This window comes from Paramisgurnus dabryanus, chromosome 21, assembly GCF_030506205.2.
Source record: "Paramisgurnus dabryanus chromosome 21, PD_genome_1.1, whole genome shotgun sequence".
NCBI lineage: Eukaryota > Metazoa > Chordata > Actinopteri > Cypriniformes > Cobitidae > Paramisgurnus > Paramisgurnus dabryanus.
Genome location: NC_133357.1, coordinates 27,141,422 through 27,157,279, shown reverse-complemented (window position 1 = coordinate 27,157,279; position 15,858 = coordinate 27,141,422). Strand labels below are relative to the sequence as shown.

The 15,858-nt window shown below is 36.7% G+C and overlaps 1 protein-coding gene across 5 annotated transcripts in view; it reads right to left on the bottom strand.

The window, feature by feature from the left end:
* LOC135775893 (ankyrin repeat and SAM domain-containing protein 1A-like) overlaps positions 1-15,858 on the bottom strand; it is a 128,404-nt gene that overhangs the window by 93,627 nt on the left and 18,919 nt on the right. For 4 of the 5 annotated variants that reach the window (XR_010543954.2, XR_010543955.2, XR_010543956.2 and 1 more), the window contains exons 2-4: positions 5,313-5,393; positions 4,844-5,000; positions 411-473 (exon numbers count right to left, since the gene is read on the bottom strand). Coding sequence is in view for 1 of the 5 variants with exons in the window: in XM_065286465.2 (XP_065142537.1) it covers positions 411-473; positions 4,844-5,000; positions 5,313-5,393 (301 nt within the window). In the remaining 4 variants the exon portion in view is untranslated. The remainder of the gene's footprint in view (positions 1-410; positions 474-4,843; positions 5,001-5,312; positions 5,394-15,858) is intronic. The other variant, XR_010543957.2, reaches the window with a different exon arrangement.

The following is a 15,858-nucleotide window of genomic DNA, read 5'->3' as shown; positions in this document are numbered from 1 at the left end:
TGTCAGTCATTCAGCAGCATTTTCATTTGACTGACTGACTTTATACAACTTCCAGATTTTACCAGCAATGAAACATTCAACACTGGAGACAGGCCACCTGTTTGTCCAAACAACGGAGAGAACTTCCGTCATTTCAACATAAAGACAAAATGCTTACACACACATAGACACACAAAGACGCACACAGGAAACAAACACACACAAGCAGGTAATTAAGTCCCGTGTCTGTGAGTGACCAAGTTTTGAAATATTAATATATTAACTTCTAGCACATAAGAGATTTCATCGTTTCTATAAACCTCATTCACAGCGGTAAGAAAAGAGTGAAGTAACAGCGTCCCCGACACAGAAAGCACACAGAGTCAGAAGTAAAGTGTACAGGTCAGAGGTCACACGGGTCAGGTACACACCTTGGCATTAATATAGGGGTCAAACGGGCCACAGCGTTTGAACTCTTTGTTTTCTAGAGTGTTCTGAGAGAAGAAAGAAAACAAGAAAAATGTGTTCATCTGCTGAACACACAGTCAATGAGGGTTAAAACAAAAGCAATGAAACAAACCCACCGACTTATTGTCTGTTGAATGATTATCAAGGTTTATCTAAAACATCTGACAAAAAATTAATCATTGACAATAAAACCAATCAAACAACAGACGACAAACCAGCTTCAAAAAATGAAATGGTTTTAAAGTAGTCAGAACACAAGAGACTTGGTTATTAGATGTTAATAATAACAACAGTCACATAGACATAAAATAATCATCATAATAATAGTTATATAATGTAAGATTCATGTTAGTAATGCTTGTGTTAGATTATTAAACAGTAATCATTGATTATGAGTATGTGATGTCATTATTTCACCATTAAACAACTAGTCTTTTTTTATAAATAGAATATAGATATGACATTTAAAGAGCACCTATTATGTCCATTTTTACAAAATGTAATACAAGTCAGTTGTGCCTAGAATGTATATGTGAAGTTTCAAAGTACCCCACAGATCATTTATTATAGCATGTCCAAAATGCCCATATCTTGGTGGGAGCAACTGTTAGTGGGCGGGGCTTTATCAGTGTGACCTCACATTGATAAGAGACTCAAAATGGCATGTCTAATAAGACTGCTATGGTTTAATGGGGATTTAAAACAAGGAGCGGGTAGATTTCTTTTCATCGTGGGGTGGTTGTGTCCAAATGCTGCCAACACACATTTATGTCCAAACACCTTGTAAAATGGGTTTTGCAAAATATGTGCCCTTTAAATGATCTGAAGTTAACATGAGGTAGTTGTGTAACGATGTGCATTTATTTTTGAAGGTGAGAAGTCGGTGTACTCTGTGTAAACGAGAAGAGAGTGTAGAGAAATAGAAAGATGAAGTGATATCAGATATCAGTGTCAGAAATAGTGTCGGAATTAATTTATTCCGAATGTTGACACCCTCACAAAACCTCTGTTACAGTAGTGTGAGTTCAGTCAATTTTTACTCATAAATCCACACTGACACACATCCACTAATTTTTTATTTGTTTTGTTAATCTGCTTATTATTTAAGTGAAACATATTTCGTGTAGCCCTATTATCATACAGAGAACATTTTGTTAGCCTGATTTTGCGAGCTGCAGCCAAAGCGGGGATGATTTTTGGTGTGCCGGCCCGCCACGACAGAATAAACGAATGAAGCAGAAACACTGCTACCCAGGATCTGCTTCTGCTTGATCTTAAGTCCTCTTTAACATTCATTGCATGAAAGAGTGATATTTGGGTGAACTCTTCCTTTAACCTGTGTGACTTCATGGTTCCTCTACACCCCGCTGATCTCTTATGATGTGTGCTTAAAGAGCCATTCACATTATAATGATAACTTTAACATTAACTATAAAAAAACCTATTAGCGTCCACACCACCAAAGATAATAAGTCCTTGTTGCATTTACACAGTGGGTATAACCAGTAGGGGTGCAACGGATCACAAAACTCACGGTTTGGATCGCATAACAGTTTGAGGCAAGGAGCGGATCATTTTTTGGATCAGCAAAAAAAAGTATGGGAAAAATCCAACAACAAATCAAGAAATTACAAACATTTATAAAAAAGAACAAAGTTGCACATTATGTAAGGTCTTAAATCATTAGGTAGAGAAATCAAATTAATAATTATACTGCATTTATTGTATTATTTAAATTATTATATTATAAATAAATTATTATTTTTTAAAGCTTCAGAAGTGATTTTCTCTTTGTCTTAGGTTGTTTGATTAACATTAATGAGACAGACTTAAGGAGGTCAATTGAGCTTACTGTCTATTTAACACCAAATATGCACACACTGCATTTATCTCTCTGTTTGTGCACTACTGAGTCCCCTTGAACGCGCGCACACAGACAGAGGGCGAATTACAAACAGCGCAGCATAAACGGCCATCCCACTTAAAAACGTTACGTTGTTTTTCATTGCTCTATTAGCCAAATGTATTTTATTACACTACAGTATGAGAGAGAGTAGTGCAAGTCTCTGAAATTTACACATCAAGAGTTCTGATCTTTGAAGAATGATCATGTTGGACTCGAGCTGGACCGGACGCATTCAACGTGCGTTTGTGCGTAAAGTAAACTGCTCACTTTAGCGCCTTTTTGCAGTTAAAGGGATAGTTCGGCCAAAAATGATATTAAAGCCATGATTTACTCACCCCCAAGCTGTCCGGGTTGCATATGTCCATCGTTCTTCAGACAAACACATTTTCAGATATTTTAGAAAATGTTTTAGATCTTTCAGTTGATTAAATGTAATGTTACGGGGTCCACGACCTTCAAGTCCAAAAAAAGTGCGTCCATCCTTCACAAATTAAATCTAAACGGCTCCAGAATGATAAACAAAGGTCTTCTGAGGGTAATCCGTGCGGTGTTGTTGTAGAAATATCCATATTTAAAACTTTATTAACAAAAATAAATACCTTCCGGTAGGGCCGCCATCTTAGTCGCGTCCGCATTCAGGATGAGAGCTTACGCAGCCTACGGAGGCTAATCTGCTGCTGTTCTGTGCCCCCGTCCTCCGAATTTGTCATACGTCACTAAGAAAAGTGCGTACACTACGCTAATACTCTCATCCTGAATGCGGACGTGACTAAGATGGCAGCGCTACCGGAAGGTAGTCATTTATGTTAATAAAGTTTTAAATATGGATATTTCTACAACAACACCGCACGGATTACCCTCAGAAGACCTTTGTTTATCATCCTGGAGCCGTTTGGATTTATTTTGTGAAGGATGGGCGCACTTTTTTTGGACTTGAAGGTCGTGGACCCCGTAACATTACATTTAATCAACTGAAAGATCTAAAACATTTTCTAAAATATCCGAAAATGTGTTTGTCTGAAAAACGATGGACATATGCAACTTGGACAGCTTGGGGGTGAGTAAATCATGGGTTTAATATCATTTTTGGCTGAACTATCCCTTTAAACGGTTTTAAAAAATCACTGGAATGTTAACATTTGCAAACCTTTGAAACACTTACAAATAATAAACTTTCCCTATTTAAATTTGCTATTTAAAATTATTATTAATCCGCGAATCACATGTGAGCCGAACCGTGGGTCGTGATCCGTACCAACTGCGATCCGTTACATCACTAATAACCAGCAGATTTCCTCAACACACATTTTGCATTTCTCTAATCTACAGCAGTTTGTGTAATCTAATATCTTATTTTTTGGTGTCAGTGTAGTAGAATAAAAACATGACAAAGTCAATTTCACAGCAACGTCCTCAGTGCTGGATACCGGAGTTAATTTTATGTTATAGACCTCAGCAATAACCTTCTCCAAAGTATCATCTGTCTTTTATAGTCAAGTATGTCACTGTATACAGCACATATTTTCACCTGCACCTTGTTCATAAAAACAACTATGAAGTGGATTTACAATGTACAATTAGAAAAAAGGTTTAGCATGGTATCAAAAGTACACCCATGATGTCGTTAAAGATGTTAGCATGAGACTAGTGTGATAAAAACAAGCTGTTCACCAAGCTATAGAAAAATCACTATGAATTCATTATTTAAAGGATCACTTCACTTTCATAAAAAGTCCCGAAAATTTACAAGATTTTGATGTCTTTCTTTAATCAGTAGAAGAAATTAATTTTGGAGGAAAACATTACAGAATTTTTCTCCATATAGTGGACTTTACTAGAGATCCAGTTTTTACAAGTGTGTAGAAAGAGGACTGTTCAGACGTTGTTGTATGTGTAATGAAAATAATTAATGTCTGTGTCAGTTTATCGTTTAAAATGGTCCGCAAGTGTGCGTTTTACATATGTAACACACGACGATTACGCAATATGTAAGGTCGTGCTGGCACATCACACAGCTAGTGCAAGACGAGAAGTTGTGTTAAAAGTAAAAAAAAAATATATACTTTTTTTGTAAAAATGGGGATGGTTTGGCTAGATAAGACCCTTATGCCTCGGTTGGGATCGTTTAGAGACCTTTGAAGCTGCATTAAAGATATGGAGAAAAAGTCCTGGAATGTGTTCCTCAAAAAACTTAATTTCTTCTCCACTGAATAAAGAAAGACATTAACATCTTGGATGATACGGGGGTGAGTAAATTATTGGGATGTTTTTTATGAGACTGGAGTAATGTGTGTGGTGCATCTCAGAGGGATTAAACAGCTCGAGAGATCTTTCACAAATGTACTGCAGATTTTTGCTTTTAAACTGGATTGTTTAACTTCAGTACTAAGTATTTCCTGTCTTTGTTTAGAGGCCAACGAGAAATGATCGACAACATGTCACAGAAAAGCATAATGTTAAATGTTTGTACTGAGTGCAGGGTTCGTTCACCTGTTCATTGAGTTTAGGATGAGATGGTCCCTGATGAACGAGAAGTTTGACAATGCGTTGATCTCCCTTCCATGCAGCGAGGTGTAGAGGATAACAGCCCTTATTATCGGCCATGTTCGTCAGAGCCTCATTACGCAGCAATACCTCAACTACCTCACTAAACACACACAGAAGAGAGAGAGAGATCTTTTAGTTTAGTTTTATAAACTTTTAATTTACATTTTTTACATTAAATGTGCATTATGCGCTTTATTTCTGCTTTTATAAATCTGTATATTTTACTATTTCACATAATTTAATGCTGCACTACATAAAGTACATCTACTGTGCGTGTACACCAAGCCAAGATGCTTCTTAGGCGATAGAAAAGTACAGTTTTTGTAATTGAAATAAAGCACACTTACATTAAAACTGATACTATCTGCTTTAAAAACGTTCTTAAAATCAATGTGTGTGTGACTGAACTGACCTGTGTCCATTTAAAGCAGCATGGTGTAGAGGTGTGTATCCAGTGCTATCCACACAGTTCACATTTGGTCCCCTCCAAATACTGCAAAACAGAGAGAATACAATTATAACATTAGCAACAACATAACCAACAACAGCATTACCAACAACAACAACAGCAGCATTACCAACCATCACCATTACCACCACCATCACCTCCACCATTACCACCAACACCACCACCAACAGCATTTTTACCAACAACAAACAGCATTATCACCATAGTTTTGTCACGATACCAGAATTGTTTCGGTACCAATACCAAGTCAAGAATTGTGATTACTGATACTTTTGCAGTTTCTGCTGAGTCCATGAGGAGAAAAAAAACACACTGACATCCACAGGGAGGCACTGGAAGCGTGTGTTGCACACACCAACATGAAATGCTTCTCTTGCAAATCTGGAACACAGTCATTCTTAGATGTATCGATACTAATAAAGTTAGGAATCGTGGGGTTTTTAATTTCCGAGAAACTTGGTACTTTTGAAGTATCGTGCATCGTGCAACACTACCACCACCACCACGATTAACACCACCACCATTAACACCACCATTCCCACCACCACCACCACCATTCCCACCACCACAAACGTAGCACACTAACAGGGTAGTTTTGCAAAATAAAGCAGATATCACACTTCATGCCAGTAAAATTTGTGTTTATTACGAATTATGCTGAACAGGATTTCCACACGTTAAATGATATCTAGACATTGTTAGTCCTACTACAGAAATACTGAAATTGTTTCAGGACGTTCTTTTGTAAAAACAGCATGTGATGAGGGGTAAATCATGTCATCTGATAACAGCACTGATACTTCAATTGCTCAATTTATCAGCTCATTTCTATCATCTCAAACACCCTACATTAATATAAAAAAAAAATCAAAAGCATTTTTATCTTACTGTTTTTATGCAACAGTCAGATGATGAACAGTATCTCACAATTCTTCCTGCAGGAGAGTGATCTTTTTTAAGAACTTTATTATAATGATTCTGTAAATGAAAACGAGAGTCATGACTGATTCCAGCAACAGTTTCATAAATACTTCCTTCTGCTATGCTTGAGTTAAACCAGGACTAATAATAACATAACATCTACAAAACTCATTTACAGACTGTCTGATCTATACTGAATCAACTTTAAGAGTTACTTAATATGTTAACTAGGAATCCTTCACACCTTGTCACCTCAGACTTACATCTTAAAAAAAATCTATTCAGTTCATATCAGTTTATAAATAACTAACTGTCTGTGTGGACAAAACTTTATACTACTGATGACTATGCAAAAAGTTGCAATTTCAATTCAGATAAAAATGACAACTATTCTTGAATCTATGCTTTAATCGTGTTAAATCCAAATATTTTTTTTACGTAAACAGCAAAACAAATTGAGTGTGGTTAAAGTTATTGTTTTCCTTCCATCCATGCCCAGTGCCACTGATTTAGATCAGCTGATATAAAATCTGCATGGCGCGAGTGCCATAGGCTCAAGGCAGTACATGCAATATGACGAGTCACTTGCACAGTCATCACCAGGGTGTTGTTGATAGCACGCAATCACAGGTGAGACCGTAATAGCACAGATTGCCTTCTGTGTTTAAATGTTAACAAACGGTTCTTCTTGCAAAATAACTTAGTGGATAGTGTATAGACACTTAGAAGATATTGGCATTGAATATAAAAAGTAACCCTGTGTTTCTAAGCTATTTTATGTTCATTTTGAAATGCACTGTATGTTGGTACATGTACTATAATAATGCAAGTACTAAGTGAAAGTTGACTTTGGCAGAGGTTAAAAATTGCTTGGGTTTCAATTTTTGTAAAGAAGCCTGTTGTGACCAAAGTGTTAGACGTTTGTAACCCAATAAATATTTTTTCTTTGAATCTTACAGTAGCCGCATAAACACACACACAGAACTGTACTGAAACTGTGATCCTAAAACCGTGACACACACCAAACCGTGAGTAATTTGAACCGTTGCACCCCTAGTAAACACTGACCATAATATTAAAATTACAAGGGACAACTGTCAAAAATAATTTCTGTGCAAAAACAGTATTTTTCGTGTCATCACCAACATTTAAAGAAACTGCTTACCTGTGTTGTAGCTTAACTTTTGACAAAATAACCACCCTGTTTAAAATACATTTTAAAACTCATACCTGTGGAAAAAATCAGTTTTTTGATTTTTAGTTTGATGAACTCCTAAATATGATCTTAAATATGACACGCAGAGCACCTATTGTTTGTTCGACTAAATTGCACGTGCCAGCACCCAACAGCGCAACACTACTACAACGAAAAGAAATCCAAAAATATACAGACTAAAACTAGATTAGAATTTACCTTTATAATGCATAATGACAGTATGGCGTAGTTTTAACACACTTGGAAACTGGGAAACTATGTGTGTAGGAGAAAGTCTGTCTATTTTGTCCACTTTTGGACCGCTTCTGTCCTGTATACTGTGAGGGGGCGGTCTGTGGGCGAGTCTCTCTATTATCATTTAAATGCGAGCGGGAGTAACAACGACTTTAAATGGACGTGAACTTATATTATGGTCGGATGCCTATGTTATAAGTAAACATCCGGCACAGCGTTTTGTACGTGTTGGTGCTTTCTCTATATTTTCAGCAAAATTGATGAAAGATCGCTCAACTTTCACACACTTGCAAAATGAAACTGCGGAGATCAGCTGCTTTAGTTTTATCGATGAAAGGCTAAAAATAGTGCTAAAAATTCGCGCCAGAAATCAGAAAAGACGTAAAACATTGTGTTTAGTACCTCAGATTAGATAAATGGGTGGAGAGAAGGTGGTCCGTGTGGCATTCAACAACGTGCGTTTACACTACAAAAGCTACTACACTACTGAATGTGGTCGTAAGTGAATGAGCTCAAAAAGTTTTGAACCCGGTAAGTGAACAGCAATATGAAAGTGATTTTACGAGGCTACTAAAAAGCATAAATAACAGGAAAAAACTAATTTAATTCAGCATTTTTAATTCCATCAAGCATTCATTCATGGAAGTTTTATTCATGTAAAACTACGTCGTTATTGGGACAGGATCGGTCTATGTGAATCTGTGAGAGTTCGTCACCATTTCTTAGCCAAGCTGCATACATTTCAAGACAGGCATTTGTAACACATCTCATCTGTGCCTTAATGTCGGTTATGTTAAATAAATTTATTAATTAATTAAAGCAAAGTAAGTATACTTAAAGTCGTGTCACTTATTTGCGGTGCACGCTGCTGTTGTTAGCTCCTCTCTTCAGTTGCTTTAACGAAATGGTGTCTAGTGTGCAATTCAAAAATGGTTAATCAAAAAAAAAAAAAACCATCTCTGATAATAAAAAAATGCTTAAATATCAGGAAAAATATCAGGGAACGGATAAATCGGTCGATCTCCAACCAAATACTTAATTCTGTGTAACTGGAACCTGTTGTACACAAATGTGGAGAAGTGGGCCTACACTGCTTCATGTTCAAAGAAAAATATTTAGTTATAATATTTATTGGTTCTTCCTAACCCCGTATAGCTGGAAGAAATCTGAAAAAAAGACAAACCAAAGCTCGGGTCTTATAAGGTTAAACATTTTCTTTAACAGCATTACATAAATTAAAGTTAATGTTTCAGGCTGTGTCTGTATTTCCCAAAACCGTGTTTCCAGTTATATATAAAGCCACTTTGACATAAGAAATGAACTGGACCATTTACAGACAATTCTAATGACTATTTCCATATATTAGACAGCTGTTTTAATAGTTTTGTCTGTCCTTGAACATTGTATAATTTTTATTTTTTTATTCACTAATCCAACCGAAAAACGAAAACAAGCAACAGCTCGTAAAACCACATGTTATTATGCAAATCAGAACTGACATCTGTGCACCGTAACCTTGTAGCATATGAGCTTTTGCATGTGAAAAGATCAGGCTATCAGAATATATTAAGAGAGAGAAAGAGACCTTACATAACAGCTCTCTGTATGTCACCATTAAAGCACTTCTTTTACTGCTGCTAACCACATATACGGTAATTAGGGCTGTGACGATTAATCGTGCAAATGTGAGTTTTCTCAATGAATTAACTGTTCTTCAAATTGTTTCAGGTATTTTCATGATAATAAATAATATATTGAATGATTGTGTTTGACGAGTGTTGCTTTAAATGCACATTATAAACGATTTCAGATTCATTAAGACTTCCTACCGATCACTAGGGCTGGTCCAAATACCAGTTTATGAACTTCGAAGCTTTGATAGTAATCAACAAAGAATATTCGAAGCTTGGGTTGGAAGGGGCTAAACATTCTCTCTAATAAAGGCAGGCATCTCTGTGGGTCTGTCTGTCTGTTTTATTATGAGGAGTACCATTCACCTATTAACTTTAGGTGTGTTGTTGCTAAGAAAAGGGAATGCAGATTCGCATTTTGGTGCACTAAAGTGCATTTCCTGCTTGGCAGTCTCTGCATTAACGCTAGTAATGTTGAAAAAAATTTGAATGCCAATATTAAAAAAATCGAATGCCAACCCACCAAACGGATATTCAAATAATAATCTAAAATTCTGAGTCAGCCCTACTGATCACAGAGCCGCAGTACATGCACAAGCTGTGCATGAAACACAGAATCAGAGCCTTGTGATTTCAGACAGGTATTTTTAATGTGGAAAGCGATGTATCGTCACGGCCCTACATATGATGCTTTCAGAGTCAAGCTTACTATAATTTGAGATCTAAAAATATCAAGATCAGTTGTGGACGAAGCTCACAAATGAAGTACTTGAGTAAAAGTACAAATACTTTAATCAAATAATACCCCAGTTAAAGTACTAAATTTTTATTGAGTAAAAGTAAAAAAAGGACTTTGTTTTTATTGTACTTTACTAAAACACACTGCTTGATGTCCTTGCTTATTTGTTCTGCAGCTATGAATACTCTGCTCACAACATTTTTTATTACCAAAATCTGTTATACTATAAAAACATTAAACTTCAATATAATAAAATGACAGGATTTGAAATATGAAGAAAAATCTAAATGTGTGGTGACAAATCTGAATAAGCATATAGAGTCCTGGGTTTTAGACAATTGTTTTTTTTGGGCAGGTCTGGGCAAAAGTGAGTGGGCATTTTCACTAAGGGTCAAAAGTAAACTAAAAGACACAATATCTGGACATTTCAATCTTCTACTGTAGTATTTTTGTATGGAAACAAATGATGTGCACGCACAATTCATGACTCTAGACCAGGGGTTCCCAAACTTTTTTTCCTGCGTACCCCCTTCTATGTCCCAACCGGGTTGCCGCACCCCCAAACCCCATTTAAAAAAAAATCCAAAAAAGCTTTGTTTTCTCACCATAAATACTCATGTTTAATCATGCGCAAATAACCAAGGGCCGGTTGCACTAGCCGAACGTTAAGAAGTTGGGTGTAATAGTCCTACGTCTGGCTTAGCTACGTCCAACATTGTGAAAAATATTTACGCCTATTGCACCATCTGAAACTACGCTCAGCGTAGATGATGCGCGCCCCGTGTATGCGTTTAACCACTGTGAGATTTAGACGCCATTCGAGTTTACTATGGAAAAAAACGTACACTTACTGCCGTCAGCTAATAGATGACATATGAGAGGTTTCCTCATGTTTACCAGTGCGTCACGTGCAGACCCATCAAACACATTAACGAAAGCCTTTACTGTTCGCACAAAAGGTGTATAATAGTTTGCAGATTCATTATAACAGCTCAAGTTTCAAACAAAATTAAATGAAAGCTTTTAATAAGTTCTCTACAGTAAGTATTTATGTATTTTATTATATAGGCTAATTCATTGGCGGTCTCTTTACCATGCATGAAAACACATTGCTCGCGTATCCTGTGCCCATGTCTCGTCACATTTCATTATTTCTATTTTTGCCATAAAAAAGTCTCTCTCTCTTGGTCCCTCTCCTCCTTCGTGACTAACAACTTTATCATAAGACGTCCCACATGACAGTTTCCCTGATTTCAGCCAGTTAAGCATATTTATAATATATATGGAATGAATGAAACGAGTTGGCAGGCACGCATATAGCGGCTGCAGTGCATAACAGAAGAAAACTAATAAATTATAATTTTTTATTTAAAATAAAAGCGATTACAAAGGAAATGTTTACTGTTCATTTTTTTATTTATTTATTGTATGGAAAAATCCCACTTAAAGAAACAGACCGCCATTACATTTTTCCTCTCGCGCACCCCCTGGTGGCAGCTCGCGTACCCCTGGGGGTGCACGTACCACACTTTGGGAATCCCTGCTCTAGACTATCATATATGAAAGAGATGGTACCGGGACCTTATTTGGTAGACCCAGAATCTACAGGGTTTCCCACAGAAAATTTGTTGTTAATTTGTTGGGATGGCAATCAAAGGGCCGTTACGCGTACGCCTTATGATTAAAATTGAAATATTTTAAAAATAAAACTTAGTTTTAAAGAAACTGACAGAAAATGAACACATACTAGATTATTAATGAATTAAATGTTTTACCTCTAACGGGAATAGCTGCATGATGAAGTGAAACTAAAGCGTTAATAAACACAAACTAAAGCAGATGTTGTAGAATGTCTGGCATACGATGATAGATAACGCAAAAATTGTATAAACTGATTATTTTCCACTATTAATGACATTATCTTAAAGGAGTGTAACTACTGTAGCATGTAAATAATGCACATAAATAAAGTGAGCAAGAGCGCTCATCAATTATATCTAAACAGGCACGTGAAACCTAGCTAGCAGGTTGTTCAAACAAAATCACCAGCTTAAATTTGCAAGAACTATAGACGACTACAATAACAGGCTTAAAAATAACCCCATAACATAAGTCCACTTACAGTTCTCACGGACACGTGTTTGCTCAACTGGCTATCCTCCAGACATGACGGACCACGTCTTTATCTCATTTTGGGCGTGTGGCGTACGTGCATGCTCGCGGTTTGAAGCACGTCCGTGCTATTCTCCGAGATGTTTTATCAACTGGCTAGTTATCCTCCAGACATTGACGGTCCGGACCACGTCTTTCTCAATTCGTCCGTGTGGCGCGTGGCCCACTCGCAGTGTGAAGCGCGCCCACGCTATTCTCAGAGATGCACTTGACGGCCTTTTGTGCAGGAAAAGGTTTTGGGTTTTTTTTGGACAACCTAGTTAAGGCAGTAGGGTTTGCCAGCTTAGGAGGGCCGCACGAACTGAAAAATGCTGTGGGGAAACCCTGATCCAGGTGTATAATTATTTGGATGAATTATAACTTGTTACCAATAAGTGACCTGAGATAGAAATCATCTAACGTATGCTGGTGTCTGAACTCTGAAGAGCCTCATCTTAAGGACATGAGTCACCAGCACCAGAGCATCATCTTCATCCTCTAACAGTTCCTCAAAAATTAACTGAACACAATAAAGAATAAAGAAGAGGATAGGGGAGGAGAGCAATTTTGAGAAAACACACTGGAATTAGGGGACTGGAGAAGAAGGGTCAAGTAGATTTAAGATTCTGGCAGAAAAACAAAAAAATAATTCCTAAATTCCCAGAGGGGGTATCGCCTCATACACTGGAGCATGATGGAAATAGACTGGCTATAATTTGATGTCCCTTAAAGCAACCAACTGAGTTTAAAATGGAGTAGGAAAAATGGTATGGATCTGATGCAAAACAAAATGAACATCCATATCTGAAGAAGGATATTCTAAAATTTCTGTCATCACTAGTATGTTGTTCTAAACCTGTATAATTCTTTTCTTCCGTTGAACACAAGAGATATTTTGATGGTAAACACACAGTTGGCGGTAGTTATAGACAACCATAGCAGTTTGTTTACTCAAGGATTATTCCAGCTGTGGTGGCAGCCACCCAAGGGTGATTTTTCACTGCTGGTTAATCCTTCCTACCCAAGAATCAAGCGCATTCACACAAAGGCCACTTAAAAACAACCAACCATTGTTGGTAAAACAAAATGTATTCATTTGCTTTGTTTTAACAGATCTTGTGTTGTTCCTTTTATAATTTTTATTTATATATACCTGACTGTCAACATCCTTGTACAGCTATGATCAGCTGTTACTCCATCTCGAGTTGATACAGAATAATACAACGCTTACTAGATGGAATATTTTCATCTCGCGTGAAGAAAAGAGCGCATCGCAACCTATTTTGAGCATCTTTTAATTTGAACTTGCACACACAAAAGACGCGAAATGTGAGGATCTCAGTTGAGGATTGCCTGTAACAAATTTACTTATCTGCTTGTGTCTACCCTTTGCAGAACTTGCAAAACATTACATTCTCCTCACAAATGAGCCACGGGAATGTTTTCTGCCATTCTGCATTAAAATTGTATTTGTTTCGAGTAATTTGTGTATACATCTCATCATAACATTTACACTTCAATTCACTTGATTACATTACACTTACCTCTAAATATTTTCCAGTGTGTGAATGACTGTCTCCTACGCTACAAATCACCCGTCTCTGAATGATGTAAGTGACGTTGCTATAAATTACCCGACTCTAAATGACACTGACTTGATCCCCCCACTTGGCGGGCATAAGTTTTAGCGTGATGTGCCGCCACGACTGAATGAATATAGTGCAAACACTGCATAGTATTTATGGAAGTCAATAGGTACGGTCAACTGTGTGCTTACAATCTTTTTTCTATAAATATCCTCTTTTCTTTTCAACAGAGTAAAGAAATTAATACAGGTTTAGAACAACATGTGAGTGAATAAATGACCATTTTTATTTTTGGATGAAATATCGCTTTAACACAAACATGTTTGGAAACTTTCCATGTTAACAGGCCAAATCTAAGGGTGAGGGTAAAATGGCAGGTAACAAACTAGATGGCAAATTTGTGCCATTCTCGAGTGTAAAACAAACACAAAACTTGGGCAAATGGCAAAGGTCTTATACAAATGCAGACGTACTTTTCAATACCCCAAGAAAATGTAATAAAGGCAGGCAGATGACTGGAGGAAACGGGTAAAGACACATTTAACTTAGTCTAAGAAATCTCCTTGAGCCAATTAGTGGTGTGGCAGATGCACCGCCAGGGATTAGCCATATACAACAGCACACAGCCAGGATGAAACTGATATACGATGCCCACTGCCAGGGCACTGGAGTTTAAAGAACCCTGTGCCAGAATCAGATGTGTCATTGGCAGAAATCCATCAAAATTCCCTTTATCCCTTCACATATGTCAAACTGGTGGACTGTAACACTGCTGTGTGTAGATTATAAGTATGCATTGATTTGATAGGCATGGAAAAGATTGAGATGAACAGAATTAAGCTGCTTTTGCATGTTGTATTGTTCCCACACCTTTTGACTAATCAATTTCAACGATACTAGATAAGGATTAAAAAGTAATTTTACAGAAATGTACTCCCAAGCTGAAATTTTAAGCCTATGAACTATTTTAAGTATACCTATAACGATTATTGTTCTCAAACGTAAGACTTTTGTAAACTTTCCAGGGTTTCCATGAGCTTCTCGGGCTAAAAACTTCTGTAGAAAGAAGTTTTTAATGAAGAAAGTCAAAAGGCATGCAAACTTTGGAAAAAGAACAAATGAAGTGCTATTTTCTTATTTCCAAAAATTATTATTGTCATGTAATGCAACAAACACTGCTAAAGTCAACAGATTGTACTATATATACTTTCCTATTTCTGTGTAAAAATAAAATAAGTAATTTTTCACCCACTGTAATTTGGCTCTAAATTTGAGATGAAAAGTATCATTTTGACTGTTGTATTAAACAAACTGTGTTGTATTAAACAAACTGTGTTGTATTAAACAAACTGTGTTGTATTAAACAAACTGTGTTGTATTAAACAAACTGTGTTGTATTAAACAAACTGTGTTGTATTAAACAAACTGTGTTGTATTAAACAAACTGTGTTTACTCAAATTTTTACTGGGGGAAGCCATCAAAATTTGGTTGATTTGACACAGAATGACCCTACTGCATTCCACACCAGATATCCAAATGAATTAACTTATTTGCCTATATCTGATTCTAGTTTGATATGTTTTAGTGAAGACAACCATATTTAGCCTAACTGCTCTGGTGAAAGCCTGTTCTTCTGACAACAATATTGTTGGGGCTGCAGAAAAAAAATTCTGCTCCGTGGTTATTATCCGTCAAGAACAACAAACAGATCTAACAAGAATCTGAATTTAACTTTATTTTACAATTATCGCAAGTCGTTTTGATACCTTATTGCTGACTGTGCCAAGTTACGAGCTTAATTTAACAACACTTCACAAAGACGGAGCTATTGCTAGTGTTTGCTGTTAAACGGGTAACTGCGGTTATCCGGTTTATTTTCCACAGAGCACCGCATACAATAAAGTTTAGCTCTGTATTAACAAAAAAGTTGGCTAAACAACAGGAAGCTAAAAAAAAATCTTTCACGATGCAGTGATGTGGCAGATCTGCAAGTCTAAATAACACGAGTCG